Source organism: Hylobates moloch, unplaced genomic scaffold, assembly GCF_009828535.3.
Source record: "Hylobates moloch isolate HMO894 unplaced genomic scaffold, HMol_V3 SCAFFOLD_11, whole genome shotgun sequence".
Lineage (NCBI taxonomy): Eukaryota > Metazoa > Chordata > Mammalia > Primates > Hylobatidae > Hylobates > Hylobates moloch.
Window position 1 is genome coordinate 45,019,741 of NW_026652286.1, and position 24,279 is coordinate 45,044,019.

At 37.9% G+C, this 24,279-nt stretch overlaps 1 protein-coding gene across 3 annotated transcripts in view; it reads right to left on the minus strand.

The window, feature by feature from the left end:
* Positions 1-24,279, minus strand: part of FCHSD2 (FCH and double SH3 domains 2) — a 339,951-nt gene that overhangs the window by 161,578 nt on the left and 154,094 nt on the right. For all 3 annotated transcript variants that reach the window (XM_032166892.2, XM_032166893.2, XM_032166894.2), the window contains exons 6-8: positions 13,412-13,545; positions 9,478-9,532; positions 8,504-8,632 (exon numbers count right to left, since the gene is read on the minus strand). In XM_032166892.2, coding sequence (XP_032022783.1) covers positions 8,504-8,632; positions 9,478-9,532; positions 13,412-13,545 — 318 coding nt within the window. The remainder of the gene's footprint in view (positions 1-8,503; positions 8,633-9,477; positions 9,533-13,411; positions 13,546-24,279) is intronic.

A 24,279-nucleotide genomic window follows, 5' to 3' on the forward strand; every position in this document is an offset into this window, starting at 1 on the left:
AATGACAGGATTTCAATCTTTTTATGGCTGAATAATATTTCATTGTGTATATATACTACATTTTCTTTATCCATTTATCCACTGATGGACATTTAGGTTGATTCAACATCTTAGCTATTGTGAATAGTGCTGTAAGACATCTCTTCAACATACTCATTTCCATTCATTTGGATATATATCCAGCAGTAGAGAGTAGAATGGTGGTTACCAGAGGTTGGGAAAGATAGGAAGGTGGGGCCAATGAGAGGTTGGTTAATGGGTACAAAATTACAGTCAGATAGAAAGAATACATTCTACTGTTTAATAGCACAGCAGGGTGACTATAGTTAACAATAATTTATGGTATATTCTAAAATAGGTAGGAGAGAAGATTTGGAAATGTTCTCAACACTGCATGATATATAATAAATATTTGAGGTGATGGATATCTCAATTACTCCCATTTGATCCTTACACATTGTACGCATGCATCAAAATATCACACATACACTATAAATATATAGTAATTATGTATCAATTTTAGAAAGGATTTGTATATTAATGTTTTTCTCTTCATTTGATCAAAAAAAGTCTACAAAAGATAAGTCAAATTATATTTTCTAGATTTCTGCCATACAGAAAGATGTTTATCTTTTATTACTTCACCAAATTATCAACTAGTCCATGTATGTTTGGCTTCCACTGAAGAAATATTTGTCTAGAAATAAAGTCCTATAAAAAATGACTAAGCTTTTAAAAAATCTTTCATTAAATTGACGTTTGTTCTCTTTTCTACTATGACACACTGCATCTCATTCTTCCTCATCCAAACCACAAAGAAAATATTTCACAAGCTTCTAAAAAATGTTAGTTCATATATTGCACAAGAACATGCTAAGAAAAAGGAACATGTGAGGAACAAATTATCTCACCACAAACCAGCTGAGTTGATTTCTATAGATTTGATGAAATCAGTTATCTGATTTCCAGGGTCTAGCAATAGTTTTTTGCTTGTTTGTTTTAGTTTAGAGTTTAAAGAAATCTGCCTAATAATATACAGACACAGAAAGATATATTCAGTATCTGATCTAATCACTACTGGCATAAGAAATAAATAGTATTTCTTAGGGAATCTGTCCAAATACTTGTATTTAGATAGCAACATGAACTTATCTTTTTTATTTCCTTTTTTTAAGAGATGAGGTCTCACTTTGTCACCCAGGCTGGAGTGCTGTGGCATGATCACAGCTCACTATAGCCTTCAACTCCTGGGCTCAAGTTGTCTTCCCACTTCAGCCTCCTGAGTAGCTGGGACTACAAGCACGTGCTAATTTTTAAATTTTTTTGTAGAGACAGAGTCTCACTATACTGCCCAGGCTGGTCTCAAACTCTTGGACTCAAGTGATCCTCCCACCTCAGCCTTCCAAAGTGCTGGGATGACAGGTGTAAGCCACTGTGCCTGGCCTGATCTTATTCTTCAGAATAATTAGGCTAGGGGAAAATTTAATTAGGCTAGGGGAAAAGAAAACTGGAGGAATCACATTACCTGACTTCAAATTATACTACAGAGCTATAGTAAGCAAAACAGTACGGTACTGGCATAAAAACAGACTCACAGACCAATGGAACAGAAGACAGAACCCAGAATCAAATCCACATATCTACAGTGAACTCATTTTCAACAATGGTGCCAAGAACATACATTGGGGGAAAAGTGCTGGGAAAACTGGATATCCATATGCAGAAGAATGAAACTAAACCCCTGTCTCTCACCATATACAAAAATCAAATCAGAATGAATTAAAGACTCAAATCTAAGACCTCAAACTGTGAAACTATTTTTTTTTTTTTTTTTTTTGAGACAGAGTCTTGCTCTGTTGCCCAGGCTGGAGTGCAGTGGCATGATCTCAGCACACTGCAACTTCCACTTCCTGGTTCAAGCGATTCTCCTGCCTCAGCCTCCTGAGTAGCTGGGACTACAGGTGCCCACCACCACACCTGGCTAATTTTTGTATTTTTAGTAGAGACAGGGTTTCAACATACTGGTCAGGTGGTCTTGAACTCCTGACCTTGTGATCTGCCTGCCTCAGCCTCCCAAAGTGCTGGGATTACAGGCGTGAGCCATCACACCCAGCCCGAAACTATTAAAATAAAGCATTGGGGGAAATGCTCTAAGACACTAGACTGGGCAAAGATTTCTTGAGTAATACCCTGTAAGCACAGGCAATCAAAGCAAAAATGGACAAATGGGATCATATCAAGTTAAAAAAACTTCTGCACAGCAAAGTAAACAATCAACAAAGTGAAGAGACAGCCCATGGAATGGTAAAAAATATTTGTAAACTATCCAGCTGACAAGGGATTAATAACCAGAATACACAAGGAGCTCAAACAACTCTATAGGAAAAAAAAACCTAATAATCTGATTTTTAAAATGAGCAAAACCATCAACACTGGCCATCAGAGAAATGCAAATCAAAACTACAATGAGATACCATCTCACACCAGTTAGAATGGCAATCACTAAAAGGTCAGGAAACAACAGGTGCTGGAGAGGAGGTGGAAAAATAGGAACACTTTTACACTGTTGGTGGGACTGTAAACTAGTTCAACCATTGTGGAAGTCAGTGTGGCGATTCCTCAAGGATCTAGAACTAGAAATACCATTTGACCCAGCCATCCCATTTCTGGGTATATACCCAAAGGATTATAAATCATGCTGCTCTAAAGACACATGCACACATATGTTTATTGCGGCACTATTCACAATAGCAAAGACTTGGAACCAACCCAAATGCCCATCAATGATAGACTGGATTAAGAAAATGTGGCATATATACACCATGGAATACTATGCAGCCATAAAAAGGATGAGTTCATGTCCTTTGTAGGGACATGGATGAAGCTGGAAACCACCATTCTGAGCAAACTATCGCAAGGACAGAAAACCAAGCACCACATGTTCTCACTCATAGGTGGGAATTGAACAATAAGAACACTTAGACACAGGGTGGGAAACATCACACACTGGGGCCTGTCATGGGGTGGGGGGAGGGGGAAGGGATAGCATTAGGAGATATACCTAATGTAAATGAGGAGTTAATGGGTGCAGCACACCACATGGCATATGTATACATATGTAACAAACCTGCACGGTGTGCACATGTACTCCAGAACTTAAAGTATAATAAAAAATAAATAAATAAATAAATAAAAATAAAAATGAGCAAAAGATCTGAATAGACATTTCTCAAAAAAAGTCATATAAATGGCAAGCAGGCATATAAAAAGGTGCTCAACATCATTGATCATCAGAGAAATGCAAATCAAAACGACAATTAGAGAGCATGTCATCCCAGGTCAAATGACTTTTATCCAAAAGACAGGTGATATGTTTGGCTTTGTGTCCCCACCCAAATCTCATCTCAAATTGTAATCCCCATATATCGGGGGAGGGTCCTGGTGGGAGGTAACTGGATTATAGGAGAGATTTCCCCGATGCTGTTCTCATGATTGTGACTGAGTTCTCTTGATATCTGATGGTTTAAAAGTGGCACTTCCCCCTTTGCTTTCTCTCTCCTAGTACTTGATTCTCCTTTGCCTTCTACCATGATTGTAAGTTTCCTGAGGCCTCCCCAGCCATGTGGAACTGAGTCAATTAAACCTTTCTTCTTCATAAATTGCCCAGTCTCAGGTAGTTCTTTTCTTTTCTTTTTTTTTTTTTTTTGAGATGAAGTCTCACTCTGTTGCCCAGGCTGGAGTGCAGTGGTGCGATCTCGGCTCACTGCAACCTCCACCTCTCAGGTTCAAGCGATTCTCGTGCCTCAGCCCCCCTGAGTAGCTGGGACTACAAGTGCATGCCTCCACACCCAGCTAATTTTTTGTATTTTTAGTAGAGACAGAGTTTCACCATGTTGGCAGGCTGGTCTCAAACTCCTGACCTCAGGTGATCCGCCCACCTTGGCCTCCCAAGGTGCTGGGATTACAGGTGTAAGTCACCACGCCCGGCCACAGGTAGTTCTTTAAAGCAGTGTGAAAATGAACTAATACAACAGGCAATAAAAAATGCTCGTAAGGATGTGGAGAAAACAGAACCCTCATACATTAAAACTACTACGAAAAAATTAAAAGTCCAATAAAAGAAATAAACTGTAAAGTTGAAGAAGTCTCCCAAAAAAGTAGAACATAATGACAAAGATGGAAAACAAGAAAGAAATGAAATTTAAAGAAGCAGGCTAGGAGATATCATATCTTAATGGGAAGTTCCAGAAAGAGAAAACAAAAGGGAAGAATTAATCCAAGAAATCAAAGGGTACACTGAGAATATTCCATAAACTTCTAAAAAAAGAAAAAACAAACAATTAGATCAGATACAAATAATCAAGAACTAGGATGGCTTTGGATTCTCAATACTTACACAGTAAACAAGAAAACAATGAGGTATGGACTCCAATATCTGAATGAAAGAGTTTTCAACCTTTAATTCTATATCCAAGTACAGGCACAGAATATGCCATTTTCATAAACAGCATCTCAGAAAACTTATTTCCCATGCCCGCTTTTGCAAGAAGGTACTGGAGGATGTGCTCTACCAAAGGACAGTGTAAATCAAGAAAAAAATAAGACATATCATAAAGAAAACTGGAGATCTAACACAACAGAGACAGATAGGAAGATCTCAGGATAAATACTTGCATCTGACACAGAGGGCAGCTAGTCCAGATTAGAAGAATGTAACTCAAAAGACAGTCATAATGAGGGTTGTTATCACCAAGATAACTGCTAATGTAAGAACAGAATGTCCAGGAAATACGAAGAGAACACAAAATAATTGTTTTGTTCCCTAAGAAGGCAGGAGGGGATGAGATATAATCCAAAGCTGAGGTGAAAAGATCACCTTTAGATAGGAACAACTGCTACTGAGACTCCAGAGTTCTGAACACAGATGAAGTGGACAATATCGAAGCTGTCTGTCTTCGAACGGTTTCTATTGTCTCTGTAAATTAGGAAGAAAACCCACTTGCTAAGCATAAAAGAGAAGGGGTAAGTTTGGGGTTTGAAGAGGGGGGAAAAGTTGAAATAACTGTTAAAAATAGTAGGAAAAGTTAACTAGGGAAAGATAGTAGGCTATCTAAGCAGTGTTGAAACTGCTGCACTGGTTCCTCTATTAATTTATGATCATGAATCTGCTCCGTCGAAACTTTTCTTTAGCAGTACTTGGCTGCTTAGATACAGATTATCTAGTTATGGGGGCTCATCAGAGTTACAATTTCATTTCATTTGAAGAAGGGCAAAGATAAGAATATAAGTTAGAGTATTATTTAAATAATGAGCTATGAACTTTAGCATGGATAAGAAAGAAAATGAGAAAGGATAACATGTATTAAATGGTTAGGATAATGCCAAGGCAATATTAAGCAATAAAAAAGACAAGCTATTATTATTACTAACCACAGTCCTCCAGCAGTAAGTGATTTCCATCACTCTAATTTGCAATCATATATATATATATATCTCACTCTCTTCTACCACATTGAGCTCTTTGAGGATGAGTAGTATGTCTTACTCATCTTTGTCTCTTCCCAAAGCCTAACTCAGTAGTTAGCATGCTGTAAGAGGCTCTTAAATGTGTATGATTAAACCAACAAATCAAATACCCTGCTTTTAAGCTACCCATATAGGGCATTATCACCTTAACATTAATTCAGAAAAATAGATATCTCCTTAACATTAATTCAGAAAAACAGATATTTTCAAGAAAGGCATCTAAGGGCCACTGACGATTCAATGGTGGAAATTTACTAAGTAGCTAACAGCATGATTGATAGGAATTTTCTTGTACTGCAGACTATAGAATTAGCATGAGGAAGAAAATGAGTTAACGCACAGTACATGAAAACTGAAAGTATGTTTTCTCATTTTTAAGGGGCAGGAGGGACAATCCCTGCCTCTATTTTTAATCAGTTTAGTACTCCACAATGTTTCATGAAATGTACACTCCAAAGCATAACCTAGCCAATGCTGATCAAATATATGCATAAAGACTTCAAAGTAAGTTCAAGAACATATACTAATCTGTGAGCTGGCCAGGCCCTTTAACTTCCTCTTTGCTTTAGGCAGAGAGCAGATCCCCCAAATAAGAATGTACTTTCCCTGGTTTATTGAAGGCCATCTTTTTTAGCTGTAGATCCAATTGAAAAAAAATAGGATTTTATTTATGCTGTTGCTTAAGTTAATATAATGTTCATTTAAAAATATTCATAGGGAAAAATATACAGCTTTGATATAATAGTAGACATATATAGGATATAGTGAATTACAACCTTAAGTGTAAGCTGTGCTAAAAATCATCTTTAGTAAATGTGTTCTTTGAAACTGTTGGTCCTCGTAAGTCTGAAGCACTATGTAATACCTAATACGCTACTAAAACCAGCCAGGCCCAGTAGCTTACCCCTATAATCCCAGCATTTTGGGAGGCTGAGGTGGGAGGATCTCTTAAGCCCAGGAGTTGAAGACTAGCCTGGGCAATAAAGTGAGACCCCGCCTCTACAAAAATAAAAATTAAAAAATTGGCTGGGTATGGTGGCAGGCACCTGTGGTCCTAGCTACATGGGAGGCTGAGGCAAGAGGATCCCTTGAGACCAGGAGGTTCAGGTTGCAGTGAGCCATGTTCAAGCCACTGTACTCTAGCCTGTTATGACAGAGCGAGACCCTGTCTCAAAAAATATATATACTAAAACACCTAAACCTCTAGGTCTAATACCTTATGGAAAATATATGCAGAGTTTTCATCTGAGACGACAAAACAGTTCCTTGTCTCTATATTTTCTAACCTGTATTCTAATAAGCAGAAGTCACAACAGAAGCTAGGAAAAGGGGATTTCAGGCAGTGAACAAAAAGGAAAGAAAAAACGTTTTGCAATAGGATACTTCTTAGTCCAATTTGACTCCCTTCAACACTCTTGTTTTTGCCTGAAGGTCCCGAGAACTGTCCCATCTCTACTTTCAACGAAAGAACTTGCAGTTTCTGGCCAGAGTTGACCTCTTTCCCAGAGCTACTACAGAAAAAAGAGCACCTGCTCTGGCTGCATCCCCATTCACAATTGCTGATTTGTAAATTAAGCAATTCAACTACAGCAATGTGTGTGTTTGTTAGTCATTAAGAACAATACATTTGAGGGGGATGGGTTGAAAATAAAAGAAAAAACAAAATGATAAAATGTTTGGGTTTTGGGAAAACAGGAAAGAATGACAGATACAATCCAAAGCAGAGCTTGTCTGCCAGCAACAAGGGAGAAACCTGGCAACAGATTACAAAGGTTTCCTTTTCCTCTACCGTCTTCTCTTTACTTCAGTGAAAGTTAAAGACACATCATAGGTGGTATAAACAGGGACATGCTAGATCAAGTTTGGGTACACAAACTGTAATCTAATCTATCTGCATTTCAGAGTAATACCCAGAGGACAGACATCTTCATATAGCTACTGAACATATTCTTTTGTTTGTCCCGTACGCAGCTCAAAATCATCAAATAGTAATGTGCAATTTTACCTATAAATTCAGGATAAACGTAATGAAATTTTTTAAAAATCTAAGTTTTTTTAGAAATAAAAAATAGCCAAGCACAATGGCTCACACCCAGCCATTTTGGGAATCCCAGCATTTTGGGAAGCTTTGGAGGGAGGATCACTTGAAGCCAGGAGTTTGAGGCCAGCCTGGTCAACATAGCAAGACTCTTGTTTCTAAAAATAAAAAAAAGATGCATGGTAGCATGCACCTGGATCCCAGCTGCTCAGGAGGATGAGGCGGGAGGATTGCTTGAGCCTAGGAGTTCAAGGCTACAGTGAGCCGTGATCATCACTGCACTCTAGCCTGGACAACAGAGCGAGACCTTGTCTCTAAAAAATTAAAATTAAAAAAAGCTTCATAATTATCATTAGACATAGTTGTGGCCAAAATTCTAGTTAATAAAAAATTCAGGCTAAGAGATACACTATAAAAACATATTTTTAATAGAAATATCCTTTTGCATAAAACTTTTCTTATAAAAATTTTTCAAAAAATACAGATACAATCTAACAAAAATTATGCTAAAATATCAGTCTTTCTCCGATGATTCAGAAGATACTTGAAGATTCTGCCTAGCTTCAATAATTTATTGAAAACATGACATGAGTCTCATAAAATAGCTTAGAAGTAGTTCCCCAGTTTGAGTTATTATTTTATTTCTTATATCACTCTTGTATTTTCTACATCAATAACCACTAGATAACAAATGTTTGCTGCACCTAGGGAATAATATAATCCTTTACTGTGACTTGTCTGTAAACATTTTCTTAACTAAAAATTAATTCCAAATTATCTGAAACAGATGCTATCCAAACAATAACAAGTATATTCCAACGAGATGCAACATGGCCTGGCTATTCTTTTATAGATTCAATCCCATAAACCCAACACCCAACTTGAGTTGTTTTTGTTTTCAATGAAGTAAAATTACCATAGATATGAAAGCTGTATTACCTTCATAATGTTAACTAAATCTGTTTGATAGTAGCGATCCTGATGTGCATTTGCTGCCGCTAGGGTAAGAAGATAATCATTCCTTGCATGGGTAGCTTTGGAATTACACTCAGATCGCCGGGCTTTTAACTAAAACATAGCAAAGTAAAATAATCAGTGGAAACTGATATTGTACTACAAAACACATAGGAATCCTATTCTTAGTTTGCAATTAATGGCTCCCCAACAAGAATAAAGGTAACCATGTGGGGAAAACATTTATACATATATAAAAATTATTCATCACTACTGAGGAATGAAACAGTGACTAGAACTGTTACACAGGGCAGGAGCATTTTCAAATATTTGCTTAACATACTTCTAAAGCTTTGTAGATAACTTAAAAATATTTTGCCCATTTTATTCAAATGACTAAATAAAGGTTCTGAAATAAGTACCTTATCTTCAAAGGTATGGGTAAATCTAGTGGAGTTAGAAAACAGTTTTTTAAAAATCAGCACTCCTAATGTGCCAGATGAACTGCATGCTAGTTTGAAGCCTGGCAGCCACAGCCAGGTCTCTAAGCTTACTTAATCAGGCATTCCACAGTGTGAAGTTTCCGAAGGAAAAACTCAATCACATCTGGCCCAGAATATCACTCAGGGGTCTAAATCTAAATGAAATAGATTTTGTAGAGCTTTCCAAAGCCCCCGGATTAAGTCTCTTGGACTAAGAGCTAAAGACAACAGGCTACCTAAGCAGGTAAGCTCCAGAAACTTATCCCTAATGCAGTCTTGAGAAGCAAGTGTGTCCAGGGTGTTGACAGCTGGGTGCAAAACCCCCATGAACTGGGAGGGAAAGTTCCTCCCGGAGTCAGTGACTTTAAAATGTTTCTCTAAGGTAGAAATAATCCACCTCCACCCTCAAGGATCCAATTCTCTGTTTTACAAGCTAAGAGGTTTCTCAGTTGTGAAATACACTTATTGAAAACTTACCTTTACACTTGCCTTCTGTAAACTGATTCTTGATTGAAAAAGACTAAGTTTAGATCTATAATAAAAATAGAAAAGTATGTTTAATAAAATCATCTAATTATGTCACAATAAAGTTACTAAATATATTATTAAATTTTAAAAATAACCTTTTTTGAAGATACTGCTCTAAAAAAGAATGAAGAAATGGAAAACCAAGAGTAATGATTATTTTCCTTTATTTTACTACAGGAAGAACTTATTATTATGGTAAAACAGGAAATACTGGGATTAATATAAGAAAAATATCCAGAATGACCAAAAAAAAAAAAAAAACTTGACCAAAAAAAAAATCAAAATATATTGGTATCTCCTAATAAACAAGAACCATCAAACTATAGACTATTCTCAGTACCATACAACTTCATACGCTTTAGTTCCTGCAAAGGTTAGAGAGACCCAGGGACAACCAACCTATGGAGGCAAGCATCAGCAAACTTTCAGGGCTGTGTGTGAAAGACTCTAACAAGATCAGGAAGGCAATAATGCAATCAATAGGCTCTACGAAGTCCTTACTTCTGTTATTTCCCCCATTAAAAGTACTTCTTGTTTGGGTACCTGCCTGTGTGCCTCCTCTGCTCTAAGGGGGTATTCTGAACTTACTGAGAAAGTCCTGGGACTCTCTGCCCTGTATGATGTAATCTTCTCCCACTCTTGTGTTCTTATCTCCCTTGATCCTTTTTTCAGTTTGGGAGAGTAACCATAATCTAACAATAGGTAGTACAAACATGTTGATTTTACCCAAACAGCTACAGATAACCATATGGAGAAAGTCAACAGACAAATGCTAGGGAACAAGCAACACTCCTAGGACCAGTGATTTTTTTTTAAAGCTGCAATGTTTGTCTTGACTTCAGTGTCAGGGTGATTTCTATGGGAGAATTCAATACATGTGCTGGCTGCTGTGCCTCATGAAGTAAAGTTGCTGGCCAGTTTGGGACTGGATGATGGAGCAGTCAGTCTTTGAAAAGCCAGTGTGAAGAGGATAGGAAAAGGAGCCTCTTATTTTTCTAACAAGAGAAAACATTCAGGGATGAACACATATGCAGCCCAACTACTTCCCCATCGTTAAAAAAATTGGGTTTAAAAGATTCCTGTTATTTTTTACCTTGTCATAGTCATATTTCATAATGATTTTATTTATTTATTTATTTTGAGACGGAGTCTCGCTCTGTTGCCCAGGTTGGAGTGCAGTGGCATGATCTCTGCTCACTGCAACCTCCGCCTCCCAGGTTCATGCCATTCTCCTGCCTCAGCCTCCCGAGTAGCTGGGACTACAGGCGCCTGCCACCACGCCCAGCTAATTTTTTGTATTTTTAGTAGAGACGGGGTTTCACCGTGTTAGTCAGGATGGTCTCGATCTCCTGACCTTGTAATCCACCCGCCTCGGCCTCCCAAAGTGCTGGGATTACAGGCGTGAGCCACCGCGTCCAGCCCCAATTATTTTATTTTTATTAATCATATTCCTGTTCATTTTATCTAGAAAAGTAAAGGCTACAAACTCAAATCTCTGAGAAAGTCTTTTCAGAATAAGACTGTGTTTGGGGATATTCCCAGTTCTCCTTTTTTTACAGTCGTTACCCAAATAGGCTGAGTTGCATGTAGATCTTCCAATATAAGGTTTTAAGTTTCTGGCTTCTGCTTTATTTCCTAATCCTAATATACTTCTTGTGCAGTATTAAGGTAGGTATTAGCGATAGATAAAATAAAACAGTACCTGTTCTCAAACATTGCAATCTAGAAAAAATAAGGCAGGATTTTTACACCCAAACACCACACAAATAATGAACTATACCGTGTGCTACTCTTTACCACCTACCCTTCAAAATTAATGTTCCTTGGGGTTCCAAACTCAACTTCTCACCTATTCTATATACTATGTAACTACCATCTGATAGGCAACTGACCCTCAAAGCGAGATCCTGAGGCCCAAATTCTCATTTAAGTGCCAGATATTTGATTACCTTCCAAACATATTCACCCCAGTGTTTCCCAGGCTCTTCAGAATAAACATATCCAAAATGAAACTCATCATCTCCTTCAAATTGTATCCCTCTTCCTTCTATGGTCTCTCCTAATGTGTGCATCTCCACACCATCTATCAAATCATCTATCAAAACTATAGGTAGTACAGTTTAACTTCCCCTTCCTGATCTTCCTCCTCATCTCTACTTAGAAAATTTATACTCATTCCTCAAGATTCTATCCAAACATCACTTCTTCTATAAAGCTTTCCTTTATCATTAGGCAAAATTAACCTTTATATTTTCTAGGCTTTCCTAAGAGTGTTTTCACATTACTACTGCAAGTAAGTTATTAGTTAATATTAAGTGACTTTAGGCACTTAATTTCTTTGAGTTTCTAATTCTAGGCCTTAAACTCCTTGAGGGCACAAAGCTTACCTTACTCATCTCTGTACTCACCATATCCAGTATAAAGTATTCAACAAACAGTGAATAAATGAAGATAAAGTGCCATTCCTAACTCTATAGTTGAAAAGTTAATATTAATGTGTCTAGCTTGCTGTATCCCCTCTGAATTTTGGTCATGTTAGAAGGCAATTGCTTGTGATCAGCTCTGTGAATTAGACCCTATCAAATCCCCACTTCTCAGAAATGGCCCTCCACTGTGCTCATGTTCATCCTGTGGGCTGTGGCTAAATTAGCTGTTTATACATGCTTTACAAATCTGTCAATTCTCTGTTCTAGGATCTCTGAAAGTTTAAGAAAACAAGCTTCTAAAAATGACTATGACAGTATATTCCCAATGGACATCTAATCTAAAAACTTTAGGTCTTATTGAGAAGATGGGTTCACTGACTCTATAAAAGTACAGGAAATATTTGTATGTTCAAAGAATAAAACAATAAATACAATAAAACAAATTAGGGAAATATTAAATGTGCTTTCCTGTAACATCAAGTCCTTCATGAATACTCACTTACCAGCCCTTGATAAACCAGGGAGCCCCTGAATTTTCACAAGTTGCTTATAAGGTTGCTTACATTTCTTGTGAATAAAAACTGTGTTAGAAAGATAGCCCCCTCCTTGCTGGTCTGTTTGTAAAGGTGTTCAAAGCCCTTCTGATCTTATGACTAGGAGTTCAGACTCCTAGATTTTGCATCAGTCAGCGCATTGACCCTGAGTCTCAGCTCTCCTTCTCACAGATGTCTTCAGAGTCCAGTTCTATAACATGCTTTTTCTCATCAACTTTTTATCTTTCCTCAAATTGTCATTGCAAAAATCTCTATTATATTGCTTGCTTTATATCACCTTCTATTACCAGTTGCAGTTCCTTCTTTTCCTACTTATGCTTAAAAAAAAGGTCTTATAATTCACATATATTGAAAGGGAAATTCATACAATTGCTAAAGCATACATGAAAAATTATGTATATATACACTAGATTTTTGTGTAAAAGAAAAAAACAGTGCCTGGGGCAGGGTTTCCACATGGAGGTCAGTGCTTTCGTTCACCTGATGTGTTCACGGACCTTCAGAGGCATCTTGAGGATCACAGGAATTTCCAACTACAACTGATTGAGAATCCAGCATGAGAAAAATGAGGCTCTTAAACCCTGATATTCAGACACCATAGCAGTGACTTCAGGCTTTTGATAAGCTTTCAAGTCTGTAAATACAATGTTCATTTACCTTCTTTTTCAAAATTCAATTTAATGTGAAAAACTGACGAATCTAATATTCCCATTTTGCTATATTAATTCAGATAAAAATGACCCAATTAAAAAAATGTGACCTAAAGTATATAACATATGTAGGTCAAATGAAACCACCACTACCTGAGAATGGGTCCATGCTCACTTCCAATAGAGAACAAACTATTAGCAACAATAACATTTATTTGCATAATAATTTTCTCAGAAATGTTAAAACACATACTTTGCCTCGATGTCAGCTTTCTCTCGTACTGCATGAGCCATCTGTTCAGTCTCAAAGTATTTCTTTTTGCCTTTAGCTAAATCTTTCACTGTCTCTTGTAATTCAGTTTGGATCTTTGTCAATTGGTCCACACACTGTAAAATACAAAAGTACAGTCATTGTGATTTTAGTTTTCAGGCTTACAGAAAATGACTTCGTCCTAAGGACTATACACTATGCCTTCAGGATGGAAATCCAGGGGAAAAGTCAGTACTTTCAGTGTCCTTCAAATTGCAAGTTAAAATCCTGGTATTTCCATCTCAAGTACTACACATCAAACAGTGTCACAGTTTGCCTAACAACCATACATTGAGAAATAACCCGAGTGCTGCTGCTGACTGACATTAAGGTAAGACATGGAAGAGTAACTGTGAAAAATGTTCTTACTGTTGGAGATATCATGATAATAAAAGCAAAAGAATAAGGCAATTCTGTATTTTTCCATAATCTTAACAAAGTCTCTCTTTATGTTTGGGTAACCGATAGTGCAAAGGGTACTGAAGAATTCACCCCTTAGACAAGAGGGAGTGAAATCTGGGTAGTCTGACTTGGTAAGTCCAAGGTGAACAAGAGAAGCACGAAACCTGGGTACCACATAACAATTACTCAAAACCATCCCCTGCCCAACTCTGTGGATACACATATACATTCGAGGAGAAGGGATGGACATAACAACTAAAACAATGTTTAATCAATTAACTCTTATAACACACTGAGGCCAAAGCAACACTGCCTCAGGACCCTTCTGAGTATCCAAAGGAGATTGACCCCACTTTGAAACAAACCAATGAGAAGTTTCACCAGCCTGAGTCCAGCTTAGAGCAGTTACATCTAAAAACTTCCAAGCCTGAAATAGCACTGGTGGAGACTGGCAAAAGCTCAGCAAAGCAGGAAGAGACACTGGTGAGGGACTATTGTGCAAGGGTGAATAGTGTGGAGGAGGGCAAGGACATCAGAAGAATGAGGATAAAACAAGAATAAACTTAACCATATGACACACAAGGCTAGACTTTCCCAGAAGCTGTTAGGTGTTAAGAAAGGACTACAGGGGATGAGACATCTAGAAGATTCCGCATGGACAGATAAAAGCAAAATAACCACTCATATTTATTAAGCACTTAATAAGTGTTAGGCTGTGAAGGAAAAGGTTAAAAAAACACAAAATAAAACAAAACTTTTCCCCCTGCACGAAACTGGGTCTTTGCTTAACTTTCTAGATCTGTGTTTCAATAGAAACCTGATGAGAAGACACAATGTCAGCTGTGTTATTAGGCAACATTGCTTACAAACCCTGGTAGGCAAACTGCATCAATTTGGGATAAACTAAAAATTAACTATAAATATCTGATAGGAACCCTCCACCCCAAATCAACAGAATATACATTCTTCTCAGCACCACACTGCACTTATTCCAAAATTGACCACATAGTTGGAAGTAAAGCACTCCTCAGCAAATGTAAAAGAACAGAAATTATAACAAACTGTCTCTCAGACCACAGTAAAATCAAACTAGAACTCAAGATTAAGAAACTCACTCAAAACCGCTCAACTACATGGAAACTGAACAACCTGCTCCTGAATGACTACTGGGTACATGACGAAATGAAGGCAGAAACAAAGCTGTTTTCTTTGAAACCAATGAGAACAAGGACACAACATACCAGAATCTCTGGGACACATTCAAAGCAGTGTGTAGAGGGAAATTTATAGCACTAAATGCCCACAAGAGAAAGCAGGAAAGATCTAAAATTGACACCCTAACAACACAATTAAAAGAACTAGAGAAGCAAGAGCAAACACATTCAAAAGCTAGCAGAAGGCAAGAAATAACCAAGATCAGAGCAGAACTAAAGGAAATAGAGACACAAAAAACCCTTCAAAAAATCAATGAATCCAGGAGCTGGTTTTTTGAAAAGATCAACAAAATTGATAGACTGCTAGTAAGATTAATAAAGAAGAAAAGGGAGAAGAATCAAATAGACGCAATAAAAAATGATAAAGGGGATATCACCACCAATCCCACAGAAATACAAACTACCATCAGACAATACTATAAACACCTCTATGCAAATAAACTAGAAAATCTAGAAGAAATGGATAAATTCCTCGACACATACACCCTCCCAAGACTAAACCAGGAAGAAGTTGAATCTCTGAATAGACCAATAACAGGCTCTGAAATTGAGGCAATAATTAATAGCCTACTAACCAAAAAAAGTCCAGGACCAGATGGATTCACAGCCGAATTCTACCAGAGGTACAAGGAGGAGCTGGTATCACTCCTTCTGAAACTATTCCAATCAACAGAAAAAGAGGGAATCCTCCCTAACTCATTTTATGAGGCCAGCATCATCCTGATACCAAAGCCTGGCAGTGACGCAACAAAAAAAGAGAATTTTAGACCAATATCCCTGATGAACATCGATGCAAAAGTCCTCAATAAAATACTGGCAAACTGAATCCAGCAGCACACCAAAAGCTTATCCACCATGACCAAGTGGGCTTCATCCCTGGGATGCAAGGCTGGTTCAACATACGCAAATCAATAAACATAATCCAGCATATAAACAGAACCAACGACAAAAACCACATGATTATATCAATAGATGCAGAAAAGGCCTTTGACAAAATTCAACAACGCTTCATGCTAAAAACTCTCAATAAATTAGGTATTGATGGGACGTATCTCAAAATAATAAGAGCTATCTATGACAAACTCACAAGCAATATCATACTGAATGGGCAAAAACTGGAAGCATTCCCTTTGAAAACTGGCACAAGACAGGGATGCCCTCTCTCACCACTCCTATTCAACATAGTGTTGGAAGTTCTGGCCAGGGCAATCAGGCAGGAGAAGGAAATAAAGGGTATTCAATTAGCAAAAGAGGAAGTCAAATTGTCCCTGTTTGCAGATGACATGATTGTATATCTAGAAAACCCCATTGTCTCAGCCCAAAATCTCCTTAAGCTGATAGGCAACTTCAGCAAAGTCTCAGGATACAAAATCAATGTGCAAAAATCACAAGCATTCTTATACACGAATAACAGACAAACAGAGAGCCAAATCATGAGTGAACTCCCATTCACAATTGCTTCAAAGAGAATAAAATACCTAGGAATCCAACCTACAAGGGATGTGAAGGACCTCTTCAAGGAGAACTACAAACCACTGCTCAATGAAATAAAAGAGGATACAAACAAATGGAAGAACATTCCATGCTCATGGGTAGGAAGAATCAATATCGTGAAAATAGCCATACTGCCCAAGGTAATTTATAGATTCAATGCCATTGCCATCAAGCTACCAATGACTTTCTCACAGAATTGGAAAAAACCAAAGTTCATATGGAACCAAAAAAGAGCCCACATTGCCAAGTCAATCCTAAGCCAAAAGAACAAGGCTGCAGGCATCACACCACCTGACTTCAAACTATACTATGAGGCTACAGTAACCAAAACAGCATGGTACTGGTACCAAAACAGAGATATAGACCAATGGAACAGAACAGAGCCCTCAGAAATAATGCTGCATATCTACAACCATCTGATCTTTGACAAACCTAACAAAAACAAGAAATGGGGAAACGATCCCCTATTTAATAAATGGTGCTGGGAATACTGGCTAGCCATATGTAGAAAGCTAAAACTGGATCCCTTCCTTACACCTTATACAAAAATTAATTCAAGATGGATTAAAGACTTACATGTTAGACCTAAAACCATAAAAACCCTAGAAGAAAACCTAGGCAATACCATTCAGGACATAGGCGTGGGCAAGGACTTCATGTCTAAAACACCAAAAGCAATGGCAACAAAAGCCAAAATTGACAAATGGGATCTAATTAAACTAAAGAGCTTCTGCACAGCAAAAGAAACTACCATCAGAGTGAACAGGCAACCTACAGAATGGGAGAAAATTCTTGCAATCTGCTCATCTGACAAAGGGTTAATATCCAGAATCTACAATGAACTCAAACACATTTACAAGAAAAAAACAAACAACCCCATCAAAAAGTGGGCAAAGGATATGGACACACACTTCTCAAAAGAAGACATTTAGGCAGCCAAAAAACACATGAAAAAATACTCATCACTGGTCATCAGAGAAATGCAAATCAAAACCACAATGAGATACCATCTCACACCAGTTAGAATGGCGATCATTAAAGTCAGGAAACAACAGGTGCTGGAGAGGATGTAGAGAAATAGGAACACTTTTACACTGTTGGTGGGACTGTAAACTAGTTCAACCATTGTGGAAGTCAGTGTGGTGATTCCTCAGGGATCTAGAACTAGAAATACCATTTGACCCAGCCATTACATTACTGGGTATATACCCAAAGGATTATAAATCATGCTGCTATAAAGACACATGCACACGTATGTCTATTGTGGCACTATTCACAATAGCAAAGACTTGGAACCAACCCAAATGTCCAACAACGACAGACTGGATTAAGAAAATGTGGCACATGTACACCATGGAATACTACGCAGCCATAAAAAGGATGAGTTCATGTCCTTTGTAGGGACATGGATGAAGCTGGAAACCATCATTCTCAGCAAACTATCACAAGGACAAAAAACCAAACACCGCATGTTCTCACTCATAGGTGGGAATTGAACAATGAGAACACATGGACACAGGAAGGGGAACATCACACACCAGGGCCTATTGTGGGGTGGGGGAGGGGGGAGGGATAGCATTTGGAGATATACCTAATGTTAAATGACGAGTTACTGGGTGCAGCACACCAACATGGCACATGTATACATATGTAACTAACCTGCACGTTGTGCACATGTACCGTAAAACTCAAAGTATAATAAAAACAAACAAACAAATAAATAAATAAATATCTGATAGAAAAGCCATGGCTTTGGGCTTCTGTGAGTATGGTGTATCTGGACATGTCCCTTACAGAGACGCTGGAAGCTCTGTCTATAGAGTTGTTGTAAAAAATTTTAGTCTCCTTTAGGGGCTAAAGCTGGCTCTGCAAATGTGTCTCACTCCCTTGTCCTAGACCTGTCACTTGGAGACCAAACAGAATAACTGGTCAGCTATGTGGACCGAGACATACAATAGTGGGAGAATTATTTCCATTAACGCTAGATGCTTCCCTATTGGCAAATTGTGTTTCCTATACTCTGTCCTTCTCAGTAAACCTCTTGTCAGGTGTGTCCTATGAGAGCCACGGGAGTCTGAATGCTTATTACTTCTAAAAAGATCCCTTGTGGGCACTGCACAGGTGCTATGTTTCGCACTTTACAGGTATTATCACATTTAGTCCTTGAAACGACTCTATGAAAAAGGTAATAGTAGTAGTAGTAGTAGTGGCAGCAGTAGTAGTAGTAGTGATCCCATTAAGATGAGAAAATAGACTCAGATGTTAAATAATTTACTCCGAGTCACACGGCAAGGATGTGATGATACCATTTACTATGCAACCCATTAAAGTGTGTACCCTAGTTCTGTGATGACCATGTTTTAAAATATAGTGTAAACTCATGGTGAAACCCCGTCTCTAGTAAAAATACAAAAAAAATTAGCTGGGCATGGTGGTGGGTACCTATAGTCTCAGGTACTCGGGAGGCTGAGGCAGGAGAATGGCGTGAACCCGGGAGGCAGAGCTTGCAGTGAGCCGAGATCATGCCACTGCACTCCAGCCTGGGTGACAGAGCGAGACTCCGTCTCAAAAAAAAAAAAAAAAAAAAAAAAAAAAAAGATATAGTGCAAACTGTATCTTATAGATGTAGTTTATCTTAAAAGCTTTAAAAAAATTGACATATAATTCACATCCAAAAAAATTCACCTTTTTAAAGTATACAATTCAATGGTGACAAGGTTGTTCAACCATCACTCTGCTCGAATTCCAAAACATTTTCCTACCCCAAAAAGAAACTCTGTATCCATTAGCTGTCCCCATTTCTCCCCACCTCCAACAACAATTAATCTACTTTTTGTCTCTATGGAGTTCCTTTTTGGGATATTTAGTACAAATGGAATCAAATAATATGTGGCCTTATGTTTCTCACTTCTTTCACTTATCAAAACATTTTTAGGGTTCATTCAAGTTGTAGCAGGTATCAGTACTTCATTCCTTTTTATCGCCAAATAGTATTTTGTTACATATAAACTAAAAGTAAGCCTTTATCTTGCAGAAAGAATAGCTGTTTTCCCCTCTAAATTGTAATAGTACTTATCAAATACAAAGCTTTTGTTTAATAAGTGATAAGATGACAACCTGACACTCCCATAAAGAAGTGCTAAACATTCTAATAATGCTGTGTTTGCAGGTGTGAAGAGCTAAAAGCAGGCTCCATGGCTACAATTTTGATATTAAGAACCAAAAACTGGGCCAGGTGCGGTGGCTCACACCTGTAATCTTAGCACTTTGGGAGGCTGAGGCGGCCAGACATCTTGAGCCCTGGAGTTCGAGACCACCCTGGGCAACATGGTGAAACCTCATCTCTACAAAAAAAGTACAAAAATCAGCCCGGTGTGGTGGCAAGCACCTGTAGTCCCAACTACTTGGGAGGCTGGGGTGGAAAGATCACTTGAGCCCAAGAGGTTGAGGCCGCAGTGAGCCATGTTCATGCCACCACACTCTAGCATGGGTGACAGAGCAGAGAAAAATTCTGTCTCAAAAAAAAAAAAAAAAGGAAGAAGTTAAAAGTATAGTCTCTGAGTATGACAAAGACACAATAATAAACTTGCTAATAACTTGAATATAGGAATAAAAGTAAAAGTAACCTGGGCCAACACATCGAAGTCCTACAAATGATTAGGTTCTCTAACCCAGTAATAATGCCCTAGAAATTTATCCTAAGAAAAAAATTTAAAAAGTTAATTTTTACTGTAGACTTAAGGGTAATGTCCAAAACCAGATGTATAATTAAAGAAAGCAGAATGGAAAATTCACAAAATAATAAAAAAAAATAAACATAAAGGTTATGTAGAAACATGAACAATTAACTAGGAAATTGGGAGAATGAGGATAAAAGGAGTAAGAGAATTAAGTAGTCTACTATGGTGAAGGCATTTACATGTATTTTTCTATAAACCTGTTTCAATATTAAGCTTTGTTTTAAAAGCATTGTACAGGATTTGGAATTAGGAAGTACTAGTATATTCAAGTTCCCACTCTGTTATTTACTACCTAAGTCTCTTTAACATTTTTAGCTTTAGTTTTATCATTTGTAAAATAATAATAATTAAATACTATCAGGGTTGTGTAAAAGTCAAATGAGACTATAATGGATATGGCAGCAGTTGGCAAACTCTAAAGTGTTATACAAATATGAACCACAATATTTCAAGGAAGGTAAGTAAACTCTAGTATAAATGAGAAAGATACGGACAAAAGTATGGTTAAGTAAACATAAGAATGGCAAAAAGCCTTAAGTTATTGTGGCTCTCATTCTAATTTTTAAGCAAATGTCAGCATACAGAAAATAATTTCGAAAAATGTAATAATTCTCGTAATCCTCATTATAAACTGGGGCTCTTCATAATTGTAATATAATTGTGTTTATCTTCCAAGCATTATAAAAGAAAATAGTCAAATTAGAGAAAATCTTAAAAAGAACATGAACTTTAAAATGTTATAGAGGAAGAATTTTAAGTCAGATTGGTTCTGATCATGACAGAACAACTTGGATCAGACTACCTTTCTCTAGTCTGGAAAGTGCAAAAGTTGAACAAAATACATTTTTAAAAAACTGCCAGCATTAAAGAACACCACCACACACTGGACTTAAAGGACTAAGACACCCGGCAGAAGAGGAATACACCAAGGTAAGTCTTAAATTCAACTTGACGTTTTTCCTCAGAGCATTTGTTGAATCATGGTATAAAGAAATAGGACAGAAACAGAAAGTGGCATTTTTACTAGACTGGGGAGACAGAGGTTGGAGTTTAGGGATGCCAAAAGAACAGGAACTTGAGAGGTAAGGGTCTAGAAAGAGGGGTACTGCAGAAAAGCAAGTCCAAAAATCTGTATGCAATTTCTCCTTGGTTAATAGATGACTTCTAAAAAGCAGGTGTTGGGTAAAATGCCAAGAAATCCAGTAGAATATCATAGCCAAGAGGCTAAAGAGTGAGCAGAGATCAGAGCATCAGAGCAGCTATATGATGTTGAGAAGACAAAGGTTAGAGTTCAAGTCTTGTCAAATTAGAAGGGTCTTGGTAAGCACCCTATATTTTCAGTTAAAACTCTAGGAGTAAGTGAAACAGAATAGCCCTAAAAAGCCTAAAACCAGAGATCCTAACAGAATCAAGGTGATCTAATAGCATTCTATCTGCCTGCCTCTTTGGAAATAACATCTTCCCAGAGCCTCTACAATTTTTATCCACAATGTCCAATATTGTGAGTCATAATCAAACAGAAGACCCAAATAACCAAAAATCAAGAAAAACTGCAGGCAGTTAAAAGAGACCTACAGTAAATTCAGATAGTGAAATTATATAATAGAGATCAGTAGTAACATGTTTAAGAGGATAAAGGAAAAACATGGAGAATTGTACCAGAAACATGGAATGTAGTATTTAAAAGTCAAATAAAAATCCTGGAACTGAAAAGTACATTAAGATTCCAAAATATGAGGTTTTTTTTGTTTTGTTTTTGAGAAAGGGTCTCCCTCTGTCACCCAGGCTGGAGTGCAGTGGCATGATCTCGACTTACTGCAATCTCTACCTCCTGGGCTCAAGTGATCCTCCTGCCTCAACCTCCCAAGTAGCTGGGACTACAGGCATGAACCACCACACCTGGCTAATTTTTGCATTTTTTGTAGAGATGGGATTTCACCATGTTGGCCAGGCTGATCTTGAACTGAAATCATCCTTCCACCTCGGCCCCCAAAAGTGCTGAAATTACAGGCGTGAACCACCACTCCCGTCCCCAAAAGATGAGTTTTTAAAGCAGATTCAAAATAGACAGTATATTAATAAACTTGTTAAATATTCAGATTGAAGTACACAGAGAAAAAAGGGTGGAAAACAGAAAATGCTGAAAAAGTAGAAAAGACATATGAACAGAGTCAAAAAGTCTAACAGCCAAAAAGTCATAAATGGGAGTTAAATGGAATTATCTTGCTAGAAGATTTTTATATTGTTCATGAGGTAGTAAATTCAAGGTAGATTGTAATAATTCAAGGTAGATTGTAATAAGTTAATTTGGACCAGGCGAGGTGGCTCATGCCTGTAATCCCCGCACTTTGGGAGGCTGAGGCAGGCAGATCACTTGAGGTCAGGAGTTCAGGACCAGCCTGGCCAACATGGTGAAACCCTGTCTCTACTAAAAATACAATAAAATTAGCCAGGCGTGGTGGCACACGCCTGTAATCCCAGCCACTCAGGAGACTGGGGTGGGAGGATCACCTGAGCCCGAGAGGCAGAGGCTGCTGTGAGCAAGATCATGCCACTGCACTCCAGCCTGGGTGACAGGGCGAGACTCCGTCTCAAAAAAAAAAAAGTTAATTTGGAACAAGGTTTGGGGAATAGTAAAATTAATGATTCAAGGTAATGTAATAAGTTAGGGAGGCATATTATAATCTCTGAGGTAATTACTAAAAGTATGTAGGATTTAAAAAGTAAGAAGCTAATAGTGGAGGAAAAAATTGATAATAAAGAATATTAGATTGCTTAATATCACTAACCATCAGTGAAATACAGATCAAAGCCACAATAAAATATTAATTACCTCACACCTGTTAGGAGGCTACTATTTTTTAAAAAGATAACAGATGTTGGCAAGGCTGTAGAGAAATTGGAGCCCTTGTGCACTGTTGGTGGGAATGCCAAATGATGCAGCTGCTATGCAAAACAACTCTGGTCATTTGGGAAAATGAAAAATCTGGGATTGCTACCTTTAAGATTTATAAATCTGGCACATTGGGGGTCACCATCTGGAGAGGGTTGTTAGTGAGTGAAGCCACTCAGAAAAGCAGAGCTAATGGATGGAAAGAAAGTCTGAATTCTAATACCATCATTTGAACCCCTAGATCCACCCATGCTTGAAGTCCTTCAATTTTCAGTTATACAAGCAGATACATTCCCTTCTTGGCTTAAAGCAGTTTGAAGGAGGTTTCTGTCATTTGCTATCTCAGAGTCCTGACAGGTATACCCAATATGTACTGAATATTTAACAATTGCTTAGATGTAACATAGATTATCAGCTATAATATAAAACAAGTTAATTCACAGACATGAGCATTTGTTGAATCTTACCAAAGATTCTTTTTTGTTTTTTTGTTTTTTTGTTTTTTTGAGATAGAGTCTCACTCTGTCACCCAGGCTGGAGTGCAGTGGCATGATCTCAGCTCACTGCAACCTCCACCTCCCACGTTCAAGCAATTCTCCTGTCTCAGCCACCCGAGTAGCTGGAACTACAGGCGCACGCCACCACACCCAGCTAATTTTTGTATTTTTAGTAGAGATGGGGTTTCACCATATTGGTCAGGCTGGTCTTGAATTCCTAACCTCAGGTAATCCACCTGGCTCGGCCATCCAAAGTCCTGGGATTACAGGCGTGAGCCACTGCACCCGGCCTTATCAAACATTCTTTGCTCAGGAATGTCAGTTAAATTCAGGTCTGAGACTACTTCATCAATGGAAGAGAAGAGCACCAGAGGTAGTTAAACTCTCGAAATATTCTGATATTGAGTAAGGTGGCAGTAATTCAATCAGATCTGATGAATGCACTGGAAATTTGAAATGCAGTATTTCCTCCTGGTTGGGAAGTTATACTAGTATTAATTCTCTGCCCCTACCTTCTACCCTCTTTCCGCACAATCAGACACACACACACACACACACACACACACACACA